The 24,724-nt window shown below is 38.9% G+C and overlaps 1 protein-coding gene across 1 annotated transcript in view; it reads left to right on the top strand.

Annotated features, from left to right (window-relative positions):
• The window catches only part of LOC131047755 (pyrophosphate--fructose 6-phosphate 1-phosphotransferase subunit alpha), a 76,614-nt gene that overhangs the window by 35,789 nt on the left and 16,101 nt on the right, over window positions 1-24,724 (top strand). The window contains exons 4-7 of the mRNA XM_057981546.2: window positions 4,407-4,481; window positions 12,133-12,246; window positions 12,350-12,417; window positions 13,130-13,213. Of these exons, the coding sequence (XP_057837529.2) occupies window positions 4,407-4,481; window positions 12,133-12,246; window positions 12,350-12,417; window positions 13,130-13,213 (341 nt within the window). The remainder of the gene's footprint in view (window positions 1-4,406; window positions 4,482-12,132; window positions 12,247-12,349; window positions 12,418-13,129; window positions 13,214-24,724) is intronic.

Genomic DNA, 24,724 nt, shown 5'->3' with positions numbered 1-24,724 from the left:
TAGTCCATTTAATAGTGGAGGTAGTATTTTGTCGCCTTAAAAGTTTTTCAAGTCTAGTCCACCATCATTCTTACACTTCACATCCCAAGTGATAGCATGCCTTTTCCATCAGACCACACAAAATCCCTTACCACTTTATGCAATTGATTGGCATTGGAGCTATTGAATAACTAGAAAGATGCATAATAGATACCTTGTGAAGATAAAGCTTTTTAACAAAGTTTTATTCTACCAGGCATGGACAATAATTGGCCTCACCTCCTGGTTATCTTTTTTGTTGACTTCTCAAATACCTAGTGCCATATATCCTTAAAGAAGGGCTTCAAGGCAAAATGAATTCTCAGATATCTTATGATCTACTGGGGCCTAACCATTCCCATTCTAAATCAGCTACTCTCTCGGGAGTATTCTCTTCTCAACAAAACATGAAAGACTATTAAAAATATTAGACCTAGAAGTATGACAGTAAATTGAGATTCTTTTGTTGATTTCTTGAGTACAACATTTCTCCAATTAAGGAAAAAGAAGTATCATCTGCAAACTGAACTTTAATCAAATTGTGATAATTGAGGAATATAGTGCCATTTACAGGATGACCAAAGACAGAGCTTTTCAATTAGAAAAGGATTACTCTAACAAAAATGACAAATACGGGAGCCAATGGGCACCCTTGCATAATAGATCTTTGTTTAGGGGAGGCATTAGTAAGTCCCCCATTAATTTCTAAATGGAGTGGATACCATCCTAATGAATTTGTGCCCCAAACCGACATCACTTGGGATTCGCTTAATGAAGCTTTGTTTCACTCTATCACAAGCTTTCTCAAAGAATCAAAGCTATGCAAACTTTTGTGCTGTTTGCTTAGCTTAATGCATACCCTTGTAGCTAGTAATCAAGTTGTCAAGGATGTATTTTACTATCTTCACAAACATTATATGAGTATACAAGACAGTCTTAGGAAGGCTTATTCAGACTGCTAGACAAGATTTTAATTTTTAGCAAAGATACCATAGGACACATTCAGTGCAGTATTAGGCCTCCAGTTTTTCTTCTGATTCCCTTATCCTTTTTTGGGGATCAACTTAATAACCTCTTTATTAATATTTGGGACCAATATTCTAGCAACAGTGACCTCAGAACACACCCCAAGAGCTCTATTTATATCCTATCTTTATTTGCCTTGTAATATTCAGGAGATAACGGATCATACCAAGGAGACTTTCATCCTGTAGACATTCAATTAAATAATTAATCTTATCCAAGTTTACACTCCTTTTTAATGAGGAGTCTTCTTGCGCTTGATTTTTTTTTTTGGAAAACAATGAGAGCATAAACTTCCTCTTCTCTCTATGCTCTCATTGGAACCATTAGAGGGAACGATGTCACTTGTAGAAGGAAAATTAACATTCCTTATTTGCTTATAACTAGAAGATATAACACCTCAAGCGTCAATTGCTTGAACTTTCTCTCTTGAATAGTTTTCCTTTGAAATTATAAAGAAGTATCATGTTCTCTTGTCTCTTGTCCTCTTTCCTAATGCAAGTAAGCCTAGATCTATTGCTAGCTTCTTGGGCAACATAATTATGTTGGATTTTAACAGGATGTTTCAATCTAACACTTTGTTCCTGCAACATGCAATCCTCCTGAGACTTTAGAAGACATTCTTCATTCCTAATTAGTTTTTTCTGGACCTTAGTCATTCTGTTTCTAGCTCTTGCTTTGATTCTTCCATAACTTCTCATGAACTTCTGAGCAGCCTTGATACAACATTGGCAAGACCATATTACTAGATTTCAACTCAACAATGTCTTTTGTAAGCTTCCACATAGTCTTTACCTTAACCTTAGAATCCCCATCCTTTGAAAACTAACCAAAGGCCGAGGAAGACAAGAAACTTACCTTGAAAGAACCAAAGACTGAGGAGGACAAGAGGCCAACAGAAAAGTCATCCCAGTAGGTTGGTGATCAGATATAGGATAGGCTACATACTCATTACAGTTCCTTGATCCACTGGAGAAAATAAGCATACGGTTCTCAATCACAAAGGACCTATCTACTTTGGAGTAAAGCCTGCCTTTACCATTTCTATTATTACATAAAATATACCAGATCTCTTTGTTGCCCTGCTTCTCTAAAGAATATCAGTGATTTTAAGTATCCTTTTCATCTTGCAACAAAGGAACTATACATTCTCCTTGATGTCAAAAAGAATGTCATGTCCCCACCTTTAACCCAATAGTTAGATTCATAAAATGTTAATAATAAACAGATTATTATACATATTCATTAAATGTTACACATCACATATTAATATTAAATATTTATTAATATTCTTATTAATATTACATATACATCAATATTCTTATTAATATTACATATTCATCAATATTCTTATTAATATTACATATTCAATAATAAACAAACACAATTTGTATAAAGTAACAAATGTTATGAAAAATGGAAGTGTACGATTAAGAAAGGATAATGATGTGTCCATTTACTAGCAAGAGATGCAACTATTCAGCCTAAAGGCCTATTGAAGAGGCAGCGGTAATCACTGCTAAGACACGGGAAAGTTAGAAAAAGAAAATGGGAAGGACTGAGGAGAGTTAATATCACGGATGTGGTTATCTACAGCATCGCATGGTGCTGTTTTACTCTTAATACAGTCAGCACTGCTAATATAATTAATAATATTAATGCAATCTAATATAATTAATAATATTAATACAATTTAATATTGTTAATATAATTAATACAATAAACATAGTAATATGTTTAGTGTAATATAATATTAAGATAACAAAATAATACAATTTTGTTAATAAATTCTGAGGCTCATACAGTTAACCAAATCTGATATAATATTGCTAATAGAGTTAACATATTATCAATGCAACACAATACAGAAATATAATATAATAAAATGTAAGGAACATAAGATAATGTGAATAATACAGCACAAAATAATATTATAAGAGACACTGTGAATATCAATTTGATGAATGGGCTTAGCAAATACCAATTACTATCATAATTTGTACGTTTTATCATTGTTTGGAATTGTGATAGAAGGAAGGGACATAATAGGGGGAATGGTGAGAGATTCCTCACTAGGCACAACGCCTCGTAAAGATGGTCAAGGACCATTGGTTAAGGACCACGAGGCCACCTCATGATGATGGTTGAGGACCATCGGTTAAGGACCACATGAGGCCAAGGGGGATAAGGTCCTAACCTTGGGCCTAGGGTTGAGGGTCAAAGGCACCCTATTGTAGCTTCCCTACTATCTCCACATGGATCAATTGTGGAAGTGAATCAATCATAAGAGATGAGAGGTTGATGTGATGGAGGGGAATGGTGTAAAGTCCTCACTAGGTACGTCACCTCATGATGATGGTTAAGGGCCATCGGTTAAGGACCACATGAGGCCATAGAGGATAAGGTCTTGCTGTTGGGCCTAGGGTAGAGGATACTCGGGGTACCTCATATGTCTTCCAACCCAACCCTCATCATGGTTGAGTGTCCATGTAATTATTGATATTGGTTCCTAACCCTAGAATTGGATGTATTTCATGAGTTATGTCTACATTGTTGTCCAATCTCATTACAGTTTTCGAAAAATAGGCTTATCTCATCTTATTCTTAAATGAAGATTACATCCCTAACTATGTTTGCCCTTATTTCATTTTAGATTTGTGAATTTAGGGCAAAGTATAAGATTACTCCCCAGTGGATTCTCCTTATCTTCAACCATGTTAAATCCACCTTTGGTCAGCCAAGGCACTTATCTTATTAGAGGCTATCAATTCCATAAACTGGCCATATCCCTTTAATCATTATGGGCATAAATATAAAAAAAGACAATTGAGGTGCACATTACAATATTCAGATTATAATTCCCAAGAGAATTTGTAATGTTCTCGATGGTCCTTGTGTGGAGATCGGTATAGGTATTGGCATAGACAACAAATTTGAGATTTGAAACTTAATACATGTTTTTAGTAATTTGTAAGAGGCCCGGTGTGTGATGTGGATATGAGGTTGTAAAGCTAGGCCAGATAAAATTACACATGAAATGATACATATTAATGATGTTTTTGCTAAGCTGTTTTTTCCTGTGAATGATTACATTTGATAAGCGTTGTGTTTCCTGTGTGAAATAATTAATACAGGCTAATTCGTAGATCTAGTGTTATCAATAACTGTTGTGCAAGTTAAATGTTAATGTATTTCTTTTAAAATAATATCCTATCTGGTTAACAGTAATGGGTTTAGTACATTTATGTACTTGGTATAATGATCACCAAATATGTGTTATGATTGACTGATTTACTGTTCTCCATATCAAAATATTTGCAAGGATATATTCGTTCTTTGGTCTTAACAAATGTTGTTGATGGCAGGTGGCACTGAAGGTCTATTTGCTCAGAAGACACTAGAAATCACAGATGATATTCTTACGCCTTACCGTAATCAAGGTGTGTCCTATATTTCTTTCTATGTTGTATTATCTTGTTTTCCAGGAAACCTTGACAAACCAGGACTGGCCCAGGCTGATATCTGATTTTGGTTCAGGTCTGGCTTGGGTCAAGACAGGGTCCAGCCCCAGGCCTGACCATTCAATCTGGGTATGTTTGAGGTATACTTGGGTTGCTCCCTGAGCAAACCTGGGGAGGATCCAAGTGAAAAGTGGGAATGTAAAAAATAACAGACTTAAAAAGAAACAAAAAACATTTAAAACAAAACTTCAAAACCCTAAAAGTGTATTTTTTGAGGAATTTGGAACTTAGTTAAAAGTTTTAAAATTATTGCTCTCTGAGAAAACCTGGGGAGGATCCAGGTGAAAAGTGGGAATTTATAAAATAACAGACTTAAAAAGAAACAAAAAACTTTTAAAACAAATCCTCAAAACCCTAAATGTATTTTTTGAGGAATTTGGAACTTGGATAAAAGTGTTAAAATTAATGAAAATGACGTGTGCCATTAATGAAGGTCCCTGTGGCCTCAAAGGCCTTAAGCTGTCCCAAGACCCCTTGAGAATGCAAAAAGTGAAAATTGTTTTGACCATTTTGATTTACCTTTAGCACTTCTGATTGGACAAGTGACATTACATTATTAATTATCAGCTGTTTTCTTAATTCCGTATTCAAATTTGTACATTTTGTGCATATCTAATCGTTTAGTACATGGCAAATCTGTAGGAGTCATCTGTGAACATTAAGGTTCAACTAAATAATTGTTTAGTACTTAGCAAATGTCTAATCACAGGGTCTATTCACTGCCTGTGAGTTGGCAAAGAGTTTCAAAAAGTTGAGTAAAATAATGAAGCTCGATAAAGTTACACTTCTACACCTAACTTAGCTCTAGTCAACTCCAAATTTGTTCCCCTGAAGCCATGCTGATCTTTTGTCTATGGCAGGAAAACTATATGAGTACTTCAATTTAAGGGATATAAGAACCAGCGCAATCATAGTCAGGAGTCTACCATGTCTGGTTCCTAGACTCTATAACCATATTTTGTGTTGTAATAGTTCTAGGATTGCCGCTTGGGGGTTTGTTTTTATATATTTTTTTGTTTGTATAACTAAACATGATATATTCATAATGCAAGATACAGCTGATCTCCATCCTCATGCATATGGTAGTCTCGACTCTTTACAACAGTGGAATTTGTTTCCTGTACGAGCTAAAATACAAATTCTATGCAAATTTTCTTCTTCTAAAGCTCTTATTGGATTTTTTTTTCTTGCAACATAACAACTGCTAGAAAAGGGGTTTTAACTTGCCAGATAAATTTTTAATGACACTGTTAAATCTCTGAAAGATTCATCATTTAGACCTCATTTTCTTGTGTTTCACTGAATTCTTCTGTCAGATTATTAGGTGGATTAGCTGAAAATATTATTACGTTCTTGTTTCTTATTTAACTAGTCTGCAAGCAAGATTGCTTGTCACCATAGTGGTTTCTGCCCATTGGTAACACTGTATGCAGAAGCAGGAAGCAACAATGAATGTTTTAGCTATTTTTGAGTGATGGAGAAGCCATTGAAAAGAAGATTCACCTTGGAAGTATCATGTATATTGATCAAAGTGTTAAAACACAACAAGATTATGCAATTGAGGATTGGTCTTTGATGAAGAACTAGTAATTGTGCAATTAGCAGTTTCACATTGCCGAAGTGTCTGAAATCATGTTATAGAGATTTGCATGCCAACAAAATTAAACCTTGTAGTTGCATTAAATAGATCTAACGTTGTCAAACTTATTAGAATTGCACGAAGGCAGGAATTCATAATGGCAAAGTGTTTGCAATTGCGTGATTGGCAGATTGATGTTGACAAACATCTCAAAATCATAAATGACAATGAAACCTTGCAAATTGTGCAGTTTGGTAATTTGTCACGGTAGCAACAACAAAATCATGTGACACGGGGTTTTTTGCCAACAAATGCATGCAAATCGCTTGGTTAGCAATTTAAGGACACCATACATAGTGAATAATGTGATTTAGATTCAAATGTTGGTCAAAGACATGAAATTGCACCCTAGATGTACAAATCCTACTAGGAAATGTTGTTCCAAACTTGCAATTGTTTCTGATTTTTAGCTTATTAGAATTTCATCAAACATTTTGCATATGAAGAATAAATGAATACTAACAGTCATAATAGCTGCAAGTAAAATTCTAAATCATATATTTATCATTAAACCATTTCCATGTTCAAAGGTTTCACAAAGATATTTTGTCAAACAGTTTGCAAGCTTTCTATATAGCTTGAAATGACTACAAGAGTAATGCAACTTGCTGTCCCAAAATAATCAGAATTACAAAGATGTAGAATGCTTGATCTTCTAACCTCTAGAGAGGCCAAATACACTTGCAGTAGGTGCCAAGATGATGTAGCAGTGTGAACAGCACGGGAAATGGCAGATAAGAGCCTGCTAATTATTGAAATTTGATTAAGTCTGAGAAATCATAAGATCCTCCACAACTAGAATTTGCATCGCAACACCTAGAGTTCGAAAACCATATACATGAAATATAACTTAAAATATATACATGAAATATAACTCAAAATATAAGGAAGTAAATGTCCATATGTAAATGTCACTTATACTTAATTTTTATTTGATGTTGATACAACCAACAAATGAGCACCGCTCCCACAGGTACATGTATGACCCACAGCCTTCCAAATCAGTTTTCTGCATACAAGAGGTTGTGCCAATGTCCCAATAGGCCCCACAAGGCCTCATGTCCCATATAAGACTGTTGTGACTCTTGATATCCTCACGCCCTCCTCTTGGAAATGGTGCCCAGCATAGGGGCTCATAGTGCCCATTTCCACTCGATAAGCAATGACTGACCTCCAAGATGTAAAGAGACTAGCAATGTGTATACAAATAGAACTCCTTGTCTATGCTTGTAATAATATCATGCCCAACAATGTATAATGTATTTCCTTAGCAAACACCCATAGATGGCATCTTGTAATCAACACTTCTTGTGGATGGTACTTAGGAATATAGCAAATGAATATATATTCTCCACTTCTAAATCGGATAATCATAATTTATTGTTTTCTTTCAAGCCTCCAATTGCCCTTTTATAAGCACTTTTGGAACTTTAAAGAAATTATAATTTAAAATTCCCTTTTTAGTAATTATCCTTTAGCTCCATAAAAGTGACTTTATTTTATTATTTTCTTTTTAGCCTTAAAGTCACTTAAAAAAATCACTTTTATAAACAATTGATATAACTTGTCCTTAAATTCACTTTTTGACAACTTAAATATTAATTATTTTCCTGCACATCCACCCAAAGTTGCAGAAAATAATAGAATAGCCCAAAAGTGAATTCTGGTTACCCCAACATACTCTAAAGCTCATTGGAGATCCAACTAAATTAAAATTGATACTTTTCAAAAATAGAATATTCCTCCAAAAAGTTTGGAATCCACCTAAAATGTCGAAACTATCCGTTCTCGCGATTCTAGTTGAGATAAACAATCGGGGGTGAGGCCTATCTCCTCCCATCCTACTTCTCGAAATACTCTCACTTTAACCCATCGGGTGTTCAATGCTAGTCGATGGTAACGAAAACAAAGGAGTTCAACTGGTTACTCGACATGCAAAAAGAAGGATTGTTCTCCAAAGGATGGAGGCCCCGGTTGGAAAAGAATATGGATTGTTTGGAATGCTCCCTCGGGGTTACCCTTTATCGAGGTTGTTAAAAAGGGATACTCGAGCTTCCATCCTTGTTCCCCTTAGAGTAGTAGGGCGATGAGCTTCCGGTTTCTCTCCATCAGTTAGGACTCCATTGGTTAGGAGGTATCCAACAAAAAATCAAATGGATGGTGAGGACGAGCTTCCATCCAGGTATTGCCTTCCACCCCCGCTCGGTAGAAATGTTTAGTTTCCCAGGGAGTTATAGCCGAGTTCAACCCTGACCAACTACTCGACCTATCCAGCTAATCAAAGAAAAAGGAGGGATGCTCGGATTAGTTTATTAGTTTTGGTTGGCAGGCAACTGGCTAAAAGCGAACGTTGGGATTATTCAGTTAAGTTACTGAGGGAGTAGAAGACTCAACCGCCAACAAAAAAAGTAGCGAGTAGAGAATTAATGGACTCATATTTATCCCTTGAACACAATAGGTTTGCATTGTCCAAGAAAGATGGAGCTTTGAAAGATGTCGGAATGACCGAAAATGGGAACATTGCACTAGGTTAGTTTGAAGGCGAAAAGTAAAAAAAATAAAATTGCGTGATCATAGAGGGAAATGGTGGCTTATACAAGAATTGTGCGATTAGGGTTTTTTATACCGGTCCCTAATATGGAATAACACTTACAATGGAATGCCAACCAATTTGAAGGATTAATCATTGCTAACAGGTTTAAGCTTCAACGTCTTGGAATTTGGTTTACTTTCCATGGTAGAGTTAAATTCAAGTCATTAGGTTGATTTGGTGAGGTTGTCAAAAGATGAACAAGGTTCTAGGATTTATTAGATGGATTCATCAGGTTTCAAAGAGAGGAAATGCATAAGAATGAGAGGTTGTTTGCATGTGAAATTGTTATTTTTGGCAATAGCTATATCTAGCAACTAGTATTCTTTTCATTATTTCTAGGCAAAGAGTTGAGGGACTATTTTAGGCAGTTTTATTTTATTGGTTGTTTAAAATATTTTTTCTTTAAAGTTTATTTCTTTCCTTCGTCTATGCGACCTTAAGCTTTTATACTTTAAAACATGATTTTAGGGATAAATAATAATTATTTTAAATCCTTAAAATAGGGCATCTTGTAACCTAGATAGGTTCCCTGAGCACATAAAGTTCGAATGTTAATGGATAGTATGCTTATGCTGATGAAGCTTTTTCTAGATATAATTTTGAGGTTCTATTTAGTGTCCTTTCCCATCTAAACTTGAGATAGACAACTACATAAAAGACAATGCACAAGCATAGCAGCTAGAGGAATAGGAACAAAAACGACAACTACCAAAGAAGCTTTGTTACTATAGCACACAAGAAACAAGTACCAAATTTTAAAGCCAAATGAGCACATAGGATTAGAGAGTTTTCATCACTACCCAAAATACTAAGCTCGAACTGTGGAGCCAACATACTAAGCTCGAACTGTGGAGGAGATTTCTAGTGGTCAATTGCACAAGTATACACCCTATTGCGAGATATGTTGATAGGTTCCACAAGTAGCACGCTCGGACTAGCAACATATCCAAGCCATGAAATTTTATCCCATTGAGAAGTCCTATACACTAGACAACACAAATAATCTTATCTTCCTTTATGATGGGAACAATCTCGAAAACCTCGTTATGTTTGAATGTTACCAAATTCTTCCTAACAAGATTTAAATTCTTACTACACACATCCAAAGAGTGAACATGTTCCATTAGAACCAATACTTCAAGCTTTTAGAAGCTGCAAATCAATACCCTCATCTTGGCACTTTTGTTCCTTCTTTTGACTTGCAAAGATGAAACCAACTTCATCTCCTCAAACATTTCTTCTTCCTTGCTTCGATTCAGAAGGAACTCTTTGAGGCTGGCCATAATTTCAACATTCTTTACTACCCCTTTGAGCTTTGCTGCCATTTTCTGAAAATCCTCAAAAATAGATCCACATGAGCAAAGACTGCCATTGTTACATAGTCCATCTGGCTCGAAAATTTCCTTGACCACCTTGAGGGTGCTAGGAGACAAGCAATTAAAGATCTTTCATTGATGGTCAAAGACCCTCCATGGTGGAATGGATCTTTGGCACATCCTTTGGAAACCATCGATGGAATCTCACTTGGCAGACCTATAACAAAATACAACTTAAGAGGAATGGGCATCCATAATCATTTGGAATCATAGCATATTGCTATCTCTAGACGTACAACAAGTGTCACACCTGCCATTGGTAATAGTCAATCCACAAGAGTTAATGAAACACAATAAATGAATCTCTATATATGAGTAGGATATGACATTTCCCTTCCACAAAATAAATAAGTACTACTTCCAATAGAATTCATTATTACCTTGCTTATGCTAACAAACAAGGCCTCAAGGGGGTTGATCAAGAAAGAAGGAGAATATTATCAGGATTTTCCCACTCATTCACATCATTACTATCAATAGTAGCAAAATCAACTTGAATTATACCTTGATTCACTCTGAAATTTTCCATTGTATTTTGTTCTCCATAACAATGGGATATAGACACACAAGCAAATTTAGATATGCAGCGTGATACTTTCTCCAAATAATTCTTAGCTTCTAATTAGGACTAAATTTTCTCTTTACTGCTAGCACTACTATTTTAGACTCACCTTCATTCTCAGTTTTCTATAGCCAATTGTATATTCCGCTTGCAACCTTGCTAGGAGAGCCTTCCATAACCTTCCATTCTGCCTCATTTTTCATTTTTCTGCCAATATATTTAGATCCTCCCACCATCATATGACCTTCAATGTTCCTAATAACAAAGCTTGACCCTATTATACTTGCATTGTCTTTAGATGCTCTGTCAAAGTTCAATATGATACTATTTGAAGGTAGTTTCCATTTTTCATGAAAACCATTTTATGATGTTGAAGTTATTGTTGAATCTGTGTTTGTAATTCTGTTAATTGAATTGAAAGTAGATTTTACTGTCTAGTTTTATGCTGAGATTATCTCTCTACCCAGTTTTAAGTGTCTTCTATTTGTTTTTCTTTCCTTTCAATCTTATTGTGTGCACTGAAATGCTGATCCCTGTTTTCAGCCAGTAGGAAGGTGTTCACTGTTGATGTGTTTAGATTTAGTTGCTTTCATTTGTGATACCTGAAAATTTTCTTAGCAAGGCATGGCTGCTATTAGTCTGGTGTTTGTATCCAAGGCAATAAAATAGGTGAGTATGTTTGTCTATGGTTTGGTGTCTAGAGTCAGTTTAGTTTAGTGTTTAAATCATGGTGAGCTTTCCCTCATAATTTGAAGATAGGTCTTTCCTCACACACTGTTCCATTTTGTTTTGTATTGCAAATGACAAATTAAAATACTAACAAACAGTTGGTAGTGACAATAGCTGTTCAAACAAATTGGCTAACATAAGAGCTGCACAATTATGCTATAAAATTTTTCTAAGAGGAATTGTTTGCAAAGTATACAATTCATGTTATATGTCATCTGCAATGTTGTCAATGGTATGCTTTTGGCATAAATGTCTTCTCTGATGTCATCTGTCATATTTTTCTAATTTCATGGGGGAGGGTTAGAAATGAGAATATCTAATTCTACATCTGCTAACAATAGTTAGGTTCTATTTGGTATTCAGGTTTTGTTAATTAACTTAATTTCCTACCAACTTATCTAACTTAAGCACATAAAAATTCATTTGATGTCAATATAATTAAAATCGAATTGGAGTTTCTGTTGTAGGTCTTGTCCATGTTCAGTCTATAGTATCATCATGATTGGTGCCAATAGGATTAGGATACTGAAGTTTCTGAATTAAAATTCAAGTTCAAATGGAAAAAATTCAGATTGGCAGCTTCCTTTTGCTTCTAAAAGTTCTTACTTGTTATTTGTTTTCTGACTTGGTAATCCTGAAATTTCACTTAAAGTTATTGGATGTATGACCAGGTGGATATGACCTACTGGGAAGAACAAAAGATCAGATAAGGACAACTCCACAAGTTAATGCTGCATTAACTGCATGTCAAGATCTAAAGTTGGATGGACTTGTCATTATTGGAGGTAATAGGGTCTGTTTGTAAGTGAAATCAAGGTTTTCATAAAATAAATAAGCAATATCCTGTTGGATATTGGGAGTATTCTTAGTTACACATATTTTGTTCAGGTATTACATCAAACACTGATGCTGCTCAGTTAGCCGAAACATTTGTAGAATCTGGATGTCAAACAAAGGTAACAGTTTTTGTAATTGTAACTGGTTTTTTTTTAGAAATTCTGCTTGAAATACCCCCCTTATGGATAAAACGTGACATGGGATAATTTGAAAGTCCTCCTAGGAATTGTACATGACCTCATCCTTTTTGTTCTAAGAACTGAATTTTAGTGGGTGTCTTGAAACTTGCTGACTCCATTTGTATATCATGTCTGGTTCACTTATTGTTGTCTGAAATATTTTCTCGCTTAATCATTGATTATGAGTTTTGACAAATAGATAATCAAATGTAGATATTAATCATGATGTATTTAATTTCATCTAGATTTATGTGGGACTACATATAGCAGGTTTCATTAGATTCAAGGCAGACGTTTCATATATACATTTAAATTTCTGGGAATTAAGTCTGCAAGTTATTTTATTTGTTTTACATAAAAATTTTATGCTGTGCAACAATCATTCCGTACATCCCTAAGTCAAGCTGGAATCTTTTGAAAATCTACGTTGATACTGTTATGAGAAGTAATGAGATACATGATATTGTAATTTTATAGCTTATGTGTATGTTGAATGGTGTAAATGGACTCGACCAGCTAAACATCTTATCAACGTCCTTGCAAAACACAAAATGTATTACTTGCATGCATTGTCTTTTCTTGGATCTTTTGCTGTGGCACTTATCATTAGATTTGACCATCCCAAAGTTAAATTCTTTTTGAATTGGGGCAGGTAATTGGAATTCCTGTAACATTAAATGGGGACCTGAAGAACCAGTTTGTAGAAACTGATGTTGGTTTCGACACAATATGTAAGGTATTGTAATATTTTCCTCTGGCTTCGTTTTTTGATGTTACTTACATCTTGCATTTCTTGAATAGTTTTTAAGGATAAGGCTATAGTGGTCTTCTGTTCATTGGAATGGTGTTCTTTGATGAGGTCTTGATATGGTTGTAATTAAAATACAGTTGGTATATAGCAAGGTTACCAGGAGGCGGGGGTACTTGGAGACTTTGGAGACTGGTACCGGTATTGGTACAACTAATTTTTAAAAATAGGAGATGGGGGGGGTACTTGGAGACGCCAATTTTTTTAAAATATAATTTAATAATTTGAATTTCCAAAAGATATCATGACAGAGAACTTAGAAAACAAGAACAGTGATAAAGTTTAACATTAACTTTAAAATTGAACAAAAATTGAAATTAAAATTTCTTATACTGCTGATACCATAGCCAGTCTAAATTGTTTAGTTAGAGTAAGGTAATATAGATTTTCAGCACACTCAATATTGTCAGTTAAATTTTAAAGGCAATTTCTCTTTAGACTATTACAATGATAAGAAATCAGTCCTCTCAGAAAGTAATATAGATGTTTAGCACACTCAATATTGTCAGCTAAATATTAAAGGCAATTTCTCGTTAGATTATTACAATGATAAGAAATCAGTCCTCTCAGAAAGTCTACAATGTCAATAGATCCAATCACTATAATTTTGTATGGATTTTTGTCTTCCTGTGAAACGGTTCCTTATTAGTGATTTCCCTACGACTTTGCTTTGCTGCAAGCTTATTTTATTTTATTTTTTGCCTTTTTATTGCATTTTGCACCAAGTTTTCTAGCAGGAGATGTCATTTTTTGGTCAGGAGACTTTGGAGACATCAGGAGACAGCAGCCAAAAGCACCCTATGCATCATGAAGTTTCCCGAGACGTCTCTGGTACTGGGGATGCATCTCCGTCTCTGGTATGCATCTCCAGGTGTAGGAGACGGGTCTCCTGGTAACTATGGTATATAGCAAGAATTTTTTTTGGGATGCATGCCGTAGTCAAATAACAAAATAGGGCTCAGATACTGTTAGTCAACTGTATGATGTATATATATGTCCGAGCATTGTGAGCTGTAGCCATATGTGAGCCTGTATCTGGGCAGTATTGAATACATACCAGGATACGGCTACCCAGTTGTCTAGAATCATATCTGGCATTCATAAAATATAAATTTAAGATTAAAAGAAAATAAAACCATAATTTGCAGGTTGCATACACTCAAGGCTATAATTTTCTGGGATACATTCTTAGGTTGCATGCATGATGCAGATGAAAATGACTTTGTGGGAAGGATTTTGCTATTAGAAACTTGTTTCAGTGGATTCTGCTATTTATAATATTAATTAATGTGTTAATTTTCAATATTATTTGCTTTTTATATTTTTCTTTTACTTTTTAACTAAGTTACCTGTTCGGGTTCGAGCACCCGTTCGGGTTCGAAGAACCCGGTACGCCGGTATGGCAAAATTTTGAAAAGGGGTTTGGGTTCTTTTGGGGTTGTTAGTACAAAAACATGTAAATTATATATATGTGCAACCTATAAGCACGAATTAAGGTTAGCAAGTCACAGCATCATATAAACAACAAAACCAACATAAACTTGTAATCATAGCATCATGATCATACCATAACAGCATCATATACATCAAGTTTAATATCAAAATGATAAAATATTCAAGTATCATTGTTTCAACTTTCAACAATTTAAAGTTTGATCATTAAATGGATTCTCTAATGGGGGTTTGGGGCAACGCCCCCAACGGGGTCAAGGGGCAGCACCCCTTGCGGGGATCTAGGGGCAGCGCCCCTCGCAGGGTCCCAAGGCAGCGCCCAGGGCGCGCTCCCTGTTGTGGTATAGGGTGGGGTCGAGGGGCAGCGCCCCCGTCGCCAACACCAAATCACAACCTTCAAACCCACACGGAACTCCATGGCGTGCATCAATTTTCTGCTTTTTTAAGACGTCTAATTTTCTGCTTTTTTAGGTTATAACTTTCACTTTTTACAAGGCGGAATTGAAAACAAAATTAAATTTGCATTGTTTTTTGACTTTACAGGCCGCCCAGCCGCCCGGGTTCGACTGGGTTCGACTAGGGTCGAACCCACTCTGGGTTTTTCAAACCTTGGTCGAACCCAGGTTGAACCGGACCCGTACCACGGACCCGGTCGAACCTGGACCCGTACCAAGGGGGCCTAGAGGCGAACCTGGTAACCTAGCTTTTTAATATTAGTAATTTAGAAAAAATATTGTTTTTAATAGTTTAATTGTTGCTGCATTATCATTTTTTTTGTTCAGCCATTTTGATATTTATAAAAATAATTTATTTACATTGTTTTATAAGCTATATTTGTATTAGGCGGCAAAATTTATGATTACCTTTATCTGTTTCCATGCAGCATTGCTGAAAAGTTAAAACCAAGTAATTCTATGAATCCTCTAAAATATCACTTTGTTTTAAAGTATTGCTTTTGGTCCTCTGGATATTGAATATCAAATCATCAAATTTCTTTTGATTCTCTTAATCCATTAGATTTTGTAAAACACAAATATTTTAATAGTTTGTAAAGTTGCTTTCTACATCAATAATAGTAAGACAGATTAGCAAAAAGTTGATATCTGTTTCCTTTTTCCTTTGTACCACAATGCTTTGAACCCAAAAGTATAATGTCACTAATCTTATTAGATTTGGCTGCTGAAATATGGTGTAAAAACTGATATATGGAGTTTTGAAAATCAAAATCAATATTTGTGAACTCCTCTTTGGTCTAGTTTCTTGAGGCACATATTCCTTGGGTAGATTGGGGATGAAACCTCTCGCTGCCAGCTCTGCAAGTGCAACCTCCAAAGGGGGCTGTCCCTGGGATGGCCCTTCATGCAGGGGGTGTTCTTTGGGAGATGCTCTTGGGAATCTCCTACTTTCTTTGGGATGATAGTGGATCCCATATCTCTTAAAAAAAATGTTTTAAAATAACTCAAAAATAAAAAAGAAACCCTAAACCTATGTAAAAGGAGGACCATCCAAGAGCTCCCCCCAGCCTACAAAAGCAGAAAAATGCTTTCCCGCTCATTTCAAATTACTAATAGTAAGTTGCAAGAGTAAGGGGAATTAGAAGAACCAAAAAAAGTGAATTTTTCATGAAGGTCCTTGTGGTCTCAAAGACTTTAATTTGGACCTGGTTTTACATAAAAAAATAAGAATTGTTTTGGCTTGTACTTAATTAAATTGCAAAATTGAATTCTATTTATATATTCGGTTTGTTAAGTCATCTCAATTCTGTGTAATGCTACTATGGTTAGTCTCAAATATTTTAGAAAGTAAATATGAAGATTGTAGTGAAGGGATTTGGATTTTGCACATGTATGTTGGTGCTACAGGTTGTTGTAGATCTTTTTGGCAAGTTCTATCCTCAAGTGAATCCCTTACTTGGGAAAATGTTGGAGCTCCTAACTGATATTAGAACATGATCCGTTTAAAATTTACTTATTGGTGTATCTACTTCTATTTGTTTGATGAATAATGCTGGACCTTGTGCTTTTTTTTTTCGGATTTTGGATGGCAACAGGTCTTATCATCTTTGAAAACAAAAACTATAGAAATATTGCCAAAATATGTTCAAACTTCAGAGTTCTTACAGCATGGTTCAACTTCACACTTGACTTGGCAACATAAAAATACTTAAATTTCTTAAAAAAAAGATAAATTTAATGCAAAATACAATTACAATATGTATCAAATGTATTTGGTGGATGTATTAGAACATGATCCGTTTAAAATTTACTTATTGATGTATCTACTTCTATTTGTTTGATGAATAATGCTGGACCTTGTGCTTTTTTTTTCGGATTTTGGATGGCAACAGGTCTTATCATCTTTGAAAACAAAAACTATAGAAATATTGCCAAAATATGTTCAAACTTCAGAGTTCTTACAGCATGGTTCAACTTCACACTTGACTTGGCAACATAAAAATACTTAAATTTCTTAAAAAAAAGATAAATTTAATACAAAATACAATTACAATATGTATCAAATGTATTTGGTGGATGTTTGGGAGTGTCACCTATAGTGAGGTTTAGGAGCAGCATGCTTCACAGGGTTTGGGTGTGGCAACCCTCGTGGGGTCTAGGGGCGTGTTCTCTGTCGTGGTACAGGTTGGGGTTGAAGAGTAGAGCTCTTGCCGCCAATCCCAAATGAATTCTTTCAAGACTGCATAGATCTTCACGGTGCATACCATTTTCATGAATCTGAAATTCCAAAAATTCTTTTTGAACCCACTATAAAATCCTTACAAAGTGGCTATGGAGATTGTGTGCATTGATCTTTATTTTTACAATGCTAATTATTGTTTTGAGCTAGCAATATTTGAGAGATAATTCAGCCCTAAGTTGTACCAAACTTAGAGATGGGTTGTTAGCCACATTATTGTATATGGGAATACAAATAGTTAATTAAGTCGTAAATTGGGTTTGCTAGTCGGCACCCGAGGGGTGGCAGTTGCGATGCGGCGGTTGGCGCCCGCACCCCCTCGGTATCTTTATATACTCCTCATTGTAACTTGTAAAGAAACGAATTATGAATGGAAGAACATATCTGATATCCATGGCATTGTTCTACATTACGTACTTCATGCTTTAAGTATTCACCCGAGAGGGCAAACATTTGGCGCCGTTGCCTAGACGAACTCGGGAACGGAAGACACGGATGGCGCATGGACAGGATGGGCCTACTCGTCGGTGAGATTAACCTAGAGGCCGATGACGCGCAAAGGGAACAATCGTCGTGGGACGCAGAGCGTGATGGCAAGAGGCGAAGGGGAAATTGAACCTTGTAATAATCTCGACACACTGCTGATATAAATTGTGGCCGACAAGCAAAATAAAAAATAAAAATAATAAAAGTTTTTTTGTGTACATGGCATGTGTTTGTTGGGTATGGAAGTGACTTATGCCCAATAGACTAAATAAGGACAAAAATAAAAAGATACAGAGTGACGAATGGGAAGTGGCACAAACCGCGTTGAATCTCAGACAACAGATAGAACGAAGGCGTAGGCTAAGGCAAGCTTGCCGAGGGACGACCGGCCGAGGGGTTCCTGAAGGGAACCCAGGAGGTGTCACGGAGGTTGCGGAGGCAGAGATAGATGGAGAGAACTACACTGTCTACACTGTTGTAGGGCTGCCAGAAGGAGTCACGGAGGGTGCTGAAGGAGAACTCTACAGTTCGCCAGAATACCACCGTAGGGTAAGAAGCCGCGAAGAGTTGGTGGAACAAACAAGGCGAAGTCTAAACTTGATCGATGCTACCAGAGACCTACTAAAGAATTTGTCTGTTTCAGAGGACAACCGGAGGGAGACGATCGAAGGTGATGGTACGGCCGACGGTGCCGAGGGAGCACAAGGGTACCGTACGAGAGGCAATTTGTTCGGTTCGGGGGCAACAACCTTCTTCGGAGGACCCACGAGTGGAGGGTCAGGTGCAGGAGGCAGAGGCGGAGGATCACTAGGTACAAGCACACAAGGCACCAGAGGAGCGAGAACGAGCGGTGGGATGGCGAGTAAACAAAAATTGCCAAAGTTCACAGGGGACGGCAAGGAAGACCCCTTACGACACTGTCGTACATGTGAAACCATTTGGTCCGCCAACGGAGTGATAGACCAGGATGACTGGGTACAGCAGTTCCCAGCCACGTTACGTGGAGTTGCCATAGATTGGTACTCCAATGTAGATAAGCAAAAAGTGGCCACGTGGGCCAACCTACAGAAGGAATTCATGGAGGAGTTTCGGTTGCTCCGTGATGACAACGAAATTGTAATAGAGATATATAGTACCAAACAAGGTACCAAGGAGATAGTACGGGCATATAGCAGGAGGCTGAAGGAATTGCTAGGAAAAATGGAGAGTCAACTAGCAGATGGGTTGAAAAAGCGATGGTTCGTGGAGGGACTAAAGCATTCCCTCCGAAGGAAGATGAAAATCGTTCCACCTACATCATATGACGACGCCTATAATAGGGCGATGGACCTAGAGAGCGAATACAAAACGTCAAAGAAGAAGAAAAGTAATAAATATTCATTTGACGATGATGAAGACTCTGATGAGAAAAGCAGCAACAATGGCGAATTGAGTAAAAAGGTGCACGCTCTCCAAAAGGACATGGAACGAATGTTGAAAGAATTCAAAGCCATGAAAGGGAGTACAAGTAAGGCGGAAGAAAATGACGTACGTGTGGTGTACTGACTGTAGGAGTGACGGACACACCAAGGGGTCCTGTCCCAAGAAGGCTTTCTGCGACATTTGTCAAAGTACGAGACATTTGACAAAGGAATGTCCCTACAATATGAAAACTAGGAGCCAACAAGTTCTCTTCACGCAAGAGCAGCCGGCCGTCGGAACTTCGCAAACCAACACAATGGCATCATCTGGAGGTTACCGGGACAACAGACGCGGTGGCGGAAGGAATGGCAACAATAACAATAACGGAAGCCATATCCAGTATGACGCTAAGGGCCGGCCAATTATACAATGTAGGGCCTGTAATCAGTGGGGGCACTTTGCCCGTGATTGCACGCAGGAAGCCACCCCTCAGTACCTTTGCTGATGGTGTGGGCAAGGCGACCATGAGGATGCAAATTGCCCACAGGAAGGGGTTAATCTCCTCAACATTGAGAAGGCTGAGAAGACTGGTGAGAAAGAAGTACTGGCGATCACCTGCGCCCATATGGAAAAAGCCACTTATCCCGACCCCCGTACGGAGAAGGAGAGATTACGGGAGGCAAAGGCCAATATTGAACGTGAGATGACGGCCGAACGATGGGACAACGAGGTGGCGAGTACATCCCGTACAGAAGTGGAAAATAACATCATTGGGCAAGTACTGCAGATGGAAGTACCTATAAGGGTAAAGGACCTTCTAGAAACAATGCCACAGTTAAGAACCATCATTTTTAATTCCATACAAACCACTGCGTAGGCACCTTTGCATGCCACACGGGCGGAAGTTCCGGTCAGCCCTTTGGCTGACCCAATGTTGTTGGCCTTAAATAGTGGTCGGCATCCTGCTGTAGTAGAGATGGGAATTCTCGGGGCTATCCTCAAAGATACCATCGTGGATGAAGGTTCGGGGGTGAATGTACTACCAGAGGATACTTGGAAGAAGCTGGGGAAGCCAACACTATGGCCACCCACGTTCAACTTGGTAGGTGCAGAACAGCACAGCATCAAGCCACTCGGCAGCCTGATGGCCCAGCCGGTCACCATCGGCACGCAACCTTTCATACTAGATTTTGTGGTAATCCCACTCAAAAAGAAGGGGTACGATGCCATCTTAGGCAGAGGGTGGTTGGTTACAACAAAGGTGAACCACGACTAGAAAAACAACACCCTTTCTATGGAGAAAGGGGGGCGGAAGTACACCATTGATCTGAGGACCCAGGTTGTTGACGAGGAACTGACATCATCTTCAAAATCAGAGGGTGAAGGGAAAGGCTACCCGAGGGATGAAGGATGGGGCTGCAGGGAGCCCAACGACAAAGGGATTCTTAAACTAGGAGAGTGCTCCGAGGATGAGACAGGGTCATTGAACGGGCTCTTCCATTGGCAAATGGAGGATTATGAAATGTTCCAGAGCTATAGGCTCGAAGTAGAGAAACCGGAGCAAGTAACAGAGGAGGCGTACTTGCCAGAATATATAGAATATTGGAAGGGAGATGCCCCAAACCTCGGTGATGTAGATAATCCGAAGATCAATTGTGTCGGCAACGATTGGAACCTTGTGTGGAAGGCTGCAACTTTCAAAATCTTTATTATTCTTCTTCTTATGTACGGGAAGGAGACCATGGTCCCTGTAGAATTTGTGGTTCCAGGTCTTCGGATGGCCATTGAAAATAGATTGGCCACCAACGGACCCAAATTGAAACCCTACCACGCGAAGCGCGCAGGGGACCTGAGAGGCCAAACGGACACTTGAGAGCCCGGAGGAGGACCCGAGAGGATGGAAGGGGACTCGAGAGGCCAGGCAGGCGACTCAAGAGGCACAGGACCACAGCAGGCGACTCTCGGGCGAGGGAAACCGAGAAGGATAAAGGGCAATCCCAGAGACAGGGGACCTGAGCAGACGACTCTCTAGACAACTAAATTAGAAGGAAAAAAAAAAAAAAAAGAGTTGGAACCACCGTGCGGTGGGGCCACCGGCGATGGATGCCACCTTGCGGTGGTCACCACACACTGTCAACCGCACACCGTACACCGCCAATCACCGACGGTGGATGCCACCGTGCGGTGGTAACCGCACACCGCCAACCGCCACCACCAACCGCACACCGCACATCGCCAATCGCCAACCGCACACCGTCAATCGCCAATAAAACCCCACCGCACAACTCTTACTAGAGACTTGTCAATTGGCGGTGCCGCGGTCCTTCGGGGCAGTGAGTGTAGTTACCACGGTACCAGTTCCTAGTTTCGGGCAGCCTCGGGCGACGATAGCAATGACACCACCACGGGGGGGAGACCTTGGCGAGTGCAGAGGCTTCCATGGTGCACGAGGTGCCGAATGTGGCAGGACAGAATGTGCCAGGGTTACCCGGATATATGCAGGAGGCAATGACGATAGCAGGCACTCTTCATAATGACCTCACTAGCTGGTTGAGCCGTTACCAAATGGCACCCATGGCACCGGGAGAGGCCACTCTATCCCCAGGGCGGACTGCGTATTCCTTGGATGTCATTGATCTCGAGGAAGGGAGTTCCCCGAGCAGCAAGGCAACTCAGAGGGTTGCTCCACCCCCGGCGGTGGTAGTAACCAGTCCGTACAGAGCAGAGGAGGTGCCAGTGGGAAGTCAGCAGGGTACAGAGTTGGAGCAGTTTATTATTGAGATGACGTTGGGAGCACAGCGGCTTGTGTCATCTGCCACGCTCTAGGCCGATGCGACCATGGTTGAGCAGATGGAAGGGTTGTTGACCTTTGCCCGCATGGGATGCCGAGTTGAGTTTGAGAGGTGTTTTGAGCGTGCCGGGTGGCCGGACATGGAGAGCCTAGCGATGCTGGAGGCTTGGTGCCTCACTGAGGGGGTTGGCGAGGCCCGGATGCAGTCGTTGGTGAGAGAGGTAGAGCAAGCTTTCCGTGAAGGTTATCTGGAGCTTCGGAGGTCACAACAGATGGCAACTACAATTGAGGCTTTGAGGGTGGCAGTAGTCACAGCTCGGGAGGAGCTGGCTACTAGGTTTCACGAGCTTGAGGCTACCATGGCACAGAACCAGGCAGCGGTGGACAATTTAGTAGCCGAAAAGTCTGCCTTGCTGGCACAGTTGGAGGAGGAGAGGGCCTCGAGGGAGCTATTGGAGACTCGGTTGGTCAGTGCCTTGGAAAATATGGACAAGAAGGATAAGGAGGTGCTCGAGGCAGCCTACATGGTAAAGACTGCGATGGAGCGGCAGATGGTCGCGGAACGGGATCTCAAGAGGAGGACGGAGCAGGTGTATGAGCTCCGGGGGCGCTTGGCGTCCATTGCTACACCACCACCGGCGCCTTCTTCATTAGGGACGCCTTCTGCACTTAGTTTTTTTCTTCTTCTGGATTTTGTGAGCTCCATGTATTCTCCATTTTGTTGTAAGTCGCCTGGAGACGACTTTTCTTTTTGGGGGGGATGATGTTAGCCGCATTATTGTATACGGGAATACGAATAGTTAATTAAGTCGTAAATTGGGTTTGTTAGTCGGCACCCGAGGGGTGGCAGTTGTGATGCAGCGGTTGGCGCCCGCACCCCCTCGGTATCTTTATATACTCCTCATTGTAACTTGTAAAGAAACGAATTATGAATGGAAGAACATATCTGATATCCATGGCATTGTTCTACATTACATACTTCATGCTTTAAGTATTCTTTTTGAACCCACTATAAAATCCTTACAAAGTGGCTATGGAGATTGTGTGCATTGATCTTTATTTTTACAATGCTAATTATTGTTTTGAGCTAGCAATATTTGAGAGATAATTCAGCCCTAAGTTGTACCAAACTTAGAGATGGGTGTGGTTCCAAAATAGCAATTCTCTATAAATGAGTCCTTTTAACCCCAGTAACTTGGAATCAATAAAGTAATTTTGGAAATGATAAGCAGGAATTACAAACAGAAGTACGCATAAGATGACAAATGCATGAAAAATAAGAATTAATGATGATGAAGGTGAGAAAAAATGTCTTTGAAACCCGCAAAAAAAGATTGAAGAATGAAGGAAATGAGCTGGGTATTGTTGTGACGTTTTCACACATCGCTCCATTGCAAATGGGGACCCTTTTTTTTTTTTTTTTTTTTTTTTTGCTTTTTAGGGTTTGTTCTTTAGGTTTTTTAGAGTTTTGTTAGCTAGCCTTTGCATTTTGAGTGTCGCCTAGGGGATCACATGGATAAGCAAGTCCGGCTTGAGTGAGGTCCTGATCCTGAAATTTGGCTAAGTCTGGAATGTCCTGATCCTGAAATTTGACTAAGTTTGGAAACTGAAAAACCTCAAAAAACTAGATTTTGCAATATAACTCCTGGAGGTCTGAAACCACTCTCAAACATCCTGAAAGTATATATGGAATATAACTTAAAGTATAAGTTTCTTATACTTAAATGTTATATTCCATAAAAATTATCCTGATAGAGAGTTCGAAAAGTCAAATTTCGCTCCTGTCCTTCACTGAGGATCCAGAGCGAATTTCGCTCCTGTCCCTCTCAGGAGGACCAAGGCGAAGCGCTCCTGTCCCTCACCAAGGGACCAAGGCGATAATACTTATTTGAGCCATTCCTGATCGTGTTTGGACGAATTGAGACATCAAAGGCATGGTGAAGGACGAAATGAGCATGATAGAGCATCCAGACTTGATCAAAAACAATGAAATGATGAAGTTTTTGCCTAAAAGGTCAAATTCGCTCCTGTCCTTCACTGAAGGACCAGAGCGATTTTCTTTATATGCACAATTTTAGACTTTTTTTGGACATTAACTTTTATTCATGGCATGAGGCAGGATGATATCTTCCCTAGCAAAGACATTTCATGGTGAAAAGTGAAGCATTTGGGCCTGGAGGACAAAAATTGCTCCTGTCCCTCAGTGAAGGACCAGAGCTCAAAATCGAACATTGCCTTGTCCTTGCAGGATTTGAACAATTTGACGATTTGAAGGGGTCAAAGGAGATACATTTCATCAGTTGAATATAATTTGAAGACGCGAACATGAGGAAAAATGGACCAAAAATGCAAAATCGCTCCTGTCCCTTAGCCAAGGACCAGGGCGAAATTCAGTGTTAGCTCCCGTCCCTCTCCCAGGGACCAGAGCGAAATTCCTCATGAGGCATGTTTTGGGCAAAAAGCAAGCAAGTTTAAAGTTTGAGGCAAGCAAGGAGGGTGAAACGGATCCGTTGAAGATAAATTTAGAAGTTAACAAAGTGTGATGGAGCCTATAAGTTCAATATCGCTCCTGTCCCTCAGCCAGGGACCAGGGCGAAATTATGATTATGTTGCCT

The sequence above is a fragment of the Cryptomeria japonica genome, chromosome 4 (assembly GCF_030272615.1).
Source record: "Cryptomeria japonica chromosome 4, Sugi_1.0, whole genome shotgun sequence".
NCBI classification, from domain to species: Eukaryota; Viridiplantae; Streptophyta; class Pinopsida; order Cupressales; family Cupressaceae; genus Cryptomeria; species Cryptomeria japonica.
The sequence above is the reverse complement of the archived record's forward strand: the minus strand, read 5'-3'. Positions and strand labels throughout refer to the sequence as shown.